The sequence below is a fragment of the Nansenia antarctica genome, assembly GCF_963989245.1.
Source record: "Nansenia antarctica genome assembly, chromosome: 17".
Lineage (NCBI taxonomy): Eukaryota > Metazoa > Chordata > Actinopteri > Argentiniformes > Microstomatidae > Nansenia > Nansenia antarctica.
The window spans coordinates 2483891-2488890 of NC_137687.1; the positions used below are offsets into that span (position 1 = coordinate 2483891).

At 52.9% G+C, this 5000-nt stretch overlaps 1 protein-coding gene across 1 annotated transcript in view; it reads right to left on the bottom strand.

Moving 5' to 3' along the window:
• Positions 1-5000, bottom strand: part of sorl1 (sortilin-related receptor, L(DLR class) A repeats containing) — a gene marked incomplete at its 3' end in the record, with an annotated part of 43844 nt that overhangs the window by 7211 nt on the left and 31633 nt on the right. Inside the window, exons 31-36 of the mRNA XM_080547560.1 lie at positions 3765-3869; positions 3347-3413; positions 2803-2885; positions 2053-2143; positions 1256-1446; positions 117-236 (exon numbers count right to left, since the gene is read on the bottom strand). Of these exons, the coding sequence (XP_080403686.1) occupies positions 117-236; positions 1256-1446; positions 2053-2143; positions 2803-2885; positions 3347-3413; positions 3765-3869 (657 nt within the window). The remainder of the gene's footprint in view (positions 1-116; positions 237-1255; positions 1447-2052; positions 2144-2802; positions 2886-3346; positions 3414-3764; positions 3870-5000) is intronic.

Below are 5000 nucleotides of genomic sequence, written 5' to 3' on the forward strand. Positions count from 1 at the left end.
TCAGGATGTTCTAGGGTGATCAGGATGTTCTAGAGTGATCAGGAGGTTCTAGTGATGAGGAGGAGGTTCTAGAGCGATGGGAAGGAGGTTCTATGTAGAAGCGTGACCAGACTCACCAGGAACAGGTACTGTTCATCACTGTCCACGGTGACGATCAGGCCGGGTCCAGAGGCGTTGACAGTGTGAGGGCTGCGGTACAGCGCCAGGAAGGACGTGGCGAAGAACACACCGTACACCTGCACACACACACACACACACACACACACACAAGCATTAACACACTCACACAAGCATTAACACACTCTCACTCAGCATCACACAAATCTGACAGTGAGTGAGTGTGAGAGTGTGTGTTTTTCAGTGAGTGTGAATGTGTGTGTGTGTGTGTGTGTGTGTGTGTGCGTGTGTGTGTGTGTGTGTGTGGGGCTTGGGGTCTCGGCGGTGGTGTGTGTGTGTGTGCGTGTGTGTGTGGTCTCTATCTCCCTGACCGTGGCGGGGGTCTTGGCGGTGGTGTGTGTCTGTATTATTTTTTTTTTTTCCTAACACCAGGGGAGCCACCCCTCCTAAATTTCGTTGTTTGGTACCTGTACTGTAGCAATGACAATAAAGACCATTCATTCATTCAAATGTAACCGGTAGAAAAACAATCATGTGCGCTTTATTCTCACTCTCTGCATGTGTACTGAGTTGACAACAACATTCATTCACTCATCTCTGTCCCAATTATATCACGTCATATCACCCGCTAAGCAGCCTGGGTGATTGTGTAAACACACAAAAAAAGTACTCTGTTACTTTGCAGCAGTGATGTTATATATATGTTGTTATATATATATGTTGTTATATATAGATGTTATATATATATGTGATATATATATCAGTTTTGACATCTTGAATGTTGTTTTTTTGTTTCACACATTAAAAGTGGTGTTTTTACAGAATTCAAGGAAAATGTTGTTTTTATTAAAATATATATATGTTTTGTGTTGATCCGAAAAATGATCCGATCCGTGACTCAAAATCCGTGACACGATCCGATCCGTGAGTTAGGTGATCCGTTACACCCCTAGTCTGTATGTGTGTGTGTGTGTGTGTCTCTGTCTGTGTGTGTGTGTGTGTGTGTGTGTCTCTGTGTGTGTGTGGTCTCTATCTCCCTGACCGTGGCGAGGGTCTTGGCGGTGGTGTGTGTGTGTGTGTGTGTGTCACTGTGTGTGTGTGTGTATGCGTGTGTGTGTGGGGTCTCCATCTCCCTGACCGTGTCGGGGCTCCCGGCGGGGGTCCAGCTGCAGTTGACGGAGGTCTGGTTGAGGGCGCGGGCCTTGAGGACAGGCGGGGGGGGCTGAGCCCCCAGGGTCCCCTGGTGGGAGAGGGCCGTGGGACTGTCCCCCACGCTGGTGTGAGCCCAGACAGCCACCTCGTACATGGTCCCCGCTGTCAGGTTACAGGCTGAGGGGGGGAGGGAGGGGGAGAAGGGAGGGGGAGAAGGGAGGGTGGGAGAGGGGGAGAAGGGAGGGGAGGGAGGGAGGGAAGGGGGGAGGAAGGGAGGGAGTGGGTAGGGGAGGGAGGGAGTGGGTAGGGGATGGAGGGAGGGAGTGGGTAGGGGATGGAGGTAGGTAGGTAGTGGGGGAGAGGGAGGGAGGGTGGGAGGGAGGGAGGGAGGGGGGGAGTGGGTAGGTGAGGGAGAGAGGTAGTGGGTAGGGGAAGGAGGGAGGTAGTGGGGGAGGGAGGGAGTGGGAAGGGAAGGGTGGGTAGGGGAAGGAGGGAGGGAGTGGGTAGGGGAGGGAGGGAGTGGGAGAGGGAATGGGGGGGGAGAGGGAACGGGAGGGGGAGGGAGGGAGTGGGTAGGGGAAGGAGGGAGTTGGGGAGGGAGGGAGGTAGTGGGTAGGGGATGGAGGGAGTGATGGAGTGGGGGAGGGAGAGAGAAAACAAAGACAGACATGAGCAGTTCTGGTAAAAAGCGACACATTTGTTTGTTTGTTTTGGTTGGTTGGTTAGAAAGGAGAGCAGAAGTTCCTGGAGCGTTTCAGGGAGTAGTCGGGTGGTCGTTGGTACCTCTCAGAGCCCTGCCGGGCACGGTGTAGTTCCTGCTCTCCTTCACGTGGGCGTCGAACACCCAGGACAGCACCACCACGAACTGCTTCACCTGGGACAGCACAGGGGACGGACAGGATGTCAGGGACGGCACAGGGGACAGACAGGATGTCAGGGACAGCACAGGGGACAGACAGGACGTCAGGGACAGCACAGGGGACAGACAGGACGTCAGGGACAGCACAGGGGACAGACAGGGTGTCAGGGACAGCACAGGGGACAGACAGGATGTCGGGGACGGCACAGGGGACAGACAGGACGTTAAGGACAGCACAGGGGACAGACAGGGTGTCAGGGACAGCACAGGGGACAGACAGGATGTCAGGGACAGCACAGGGGACAGACAGGACGTTAAGGACAGCACAGGGGACAGACAGGACGTTAAGGACAGCACAGGGGACAGACAGGATGTCAGGGACAGCACAGGGGACAGACAGGAAGTTAGGGACAGCACAGGGGACAGACAGGATGTCAGGGACAGACAGGATGTCAGGGACAGCACAGGGGACAGACAGGACGTTAAGAACAGCACAGGGGACAGACAGGATGTTGGGGACAGCACAGGGGGTTTGAGAAGGTGCTGCATATCAGCGTGTTATGTTAGGTACACACACACACGCACACACACACACACACACACACTCACACGCACACACACACACACACACGCACACAAACACACACACACACACACACACACTCCCAACTGACCTCGTACTGTGAGTTGAAGTTGAGTGAGAGGCTGATGGCGTCCTCTGTGATGCTGTCTGCTGTGACCGAGGGAGGAGGCAGGGCTGAGAGGAGGGAGACAGAGACAGACCATCAGCACCAGCCCCAGTACACAACACCACCTGCAATGTACACCAGCCACCAGCAGGGGGGGGCGATGTTACACTGTAGACGGCTACAATGCTACTAGAAGGTATTCATAAGAGATGTCGGTTCTACAGTGATGATGAAGAGGTTCTAGAATGAGGAGCAGTTTCTAGAGTGATCATGAGGAGGTTCTAGAGTGATGAGGAGGGGTGTTAAATAACGAGACATGACCCAGAGGTAGCTGGTGTTGGAGTGAGACAGGAGTGAGACAGGTGTGAGACAGGTGTGAGACAGGTGTGAGACAGGTGTGAGTGAGACAGGTGTGAGACAGGAGTGAGACAGGAGTGAGACAGGTGGAGTGAGACAGGAGTGAGACAGGAGTCAGACAGGTGTGAGACAGGTGTGAGACAGGTGTGAGACAGGAGTGAGACAGGTGTACCTTTCTGAGGCGTGATGGCCTTCACCTCGGTCCAGTTCCCCACCCCCCGGCTGGTCACTGCTGCCACCTGCAACACACAACGCTCACAATCAACCAACCGGTATCCTTCAAGAGTTCTATACGTCATCAGATCATATCCTTTAATGTCGTGCAGATTCAACTGCCTCACATGTCATATGAAGCCATTTGTGACACGCTCTCGTCTTTAGTGTGTTAGGTTGTTGGTTCGTACCCTGAACTTGTAGAGCGTGTTAGGTTGTAGGTTCGTACCCTGAACTTCTAGAGTGTGTTAGGTTGTAGGTTCTTACCCTGAACGTGTAGAGTGTTAGGCTGTAGGTCCTTACCCTGAACGTGTAGTGTGGTAGGTTGTAGGTTCTTACCCTGAACGTGTAGAGCGTGCTGGGCTGGAGGTCCTTACCCTGAACGTGTAGAGCGTGCTGGGCTGGAGGTCCTTCACCTCGGCTCTGGTGGCGGTGCTGCGCTGAGAGAACCACTCCACACCACCCTTCTCACTGTACTCCACCTGTTGTTACACACACACACACACACACACACAGAGACACACACATAGGCACACGCACACACAAACAAAAACACACAAACACACACAGTTCGACACTGGGTATTCTAGTTTGTAGATACCATCACAATATGTGAAAAACTTACGATGTACTCTCGGACCATGGGGTCTAACTCACGATGTACTCTCGGACCATGGGGTCTAACTCACGATGTACTCTCGGACCATGGGGTCTAACTTACGATGTACTCTCGGACCATGGGGTCTAACTTACGATGTACTCTCGGACCATGGGGTCTAACTCACGATGTACTCTCGGACCATGGGGTCTAACTAACGATGTACTCTCGGACCATGGGGTCTAACTTACGATGTACTCTCGGACCATGGGGTCTAACTTACGATGTACTCTCGGACCATGGGGTCTAACTTACGATGTACTCTCGGACCATGGGGTCTAACTCACGATGTACTCTCGGACCATGGGGTCTAACTTACGATGTACTCTCGGACCATGGGGTCTAACTCACGATGTACTCTCTGACCATGGGGTCTAACTTACGATGTACTCTCGGACCATGGGGTCTAACTTACGATGTACTCTCTGACCATGGGGTCTAACTTACGATGTACTCTCGGACCATGGGGTCTAACTTACGATGTACTCTCGGACCATGGGGTCTAACTTACGATGTACTCTCGGACCATGGGGTCTAACTTACGATGTACTCTCGGACCATGGGGTCTAACTCACGATGTACTCTCGGACCATGGGGTCTAACTAACGATGTACTCTCGGACCATGGGGTCTAACTTACGATGTACTCTCGGACCATGGGGTCTAACTTACGATGTACTCTCGGACCATGGGGTCTAACTTACGATGTACTCTCGGACCATGGGGTCTAACTCACGATGTACTCTCGGACCATGGGGTCTAACTTACGATGTACTCTCGGACCATGGGGTCTAACTCACGATGTACTCTCTGACCATGGGGTCTAACTTACGATGTACTCTCGGACCATGGGGTCTAACTTACGATGTACTCTCTGACCATGGGGTCTAACTTACGATGTACTCTCGGACCATGGGGTCTAACTTACGATGTACTCTCGGACCATGGGGTCTAAC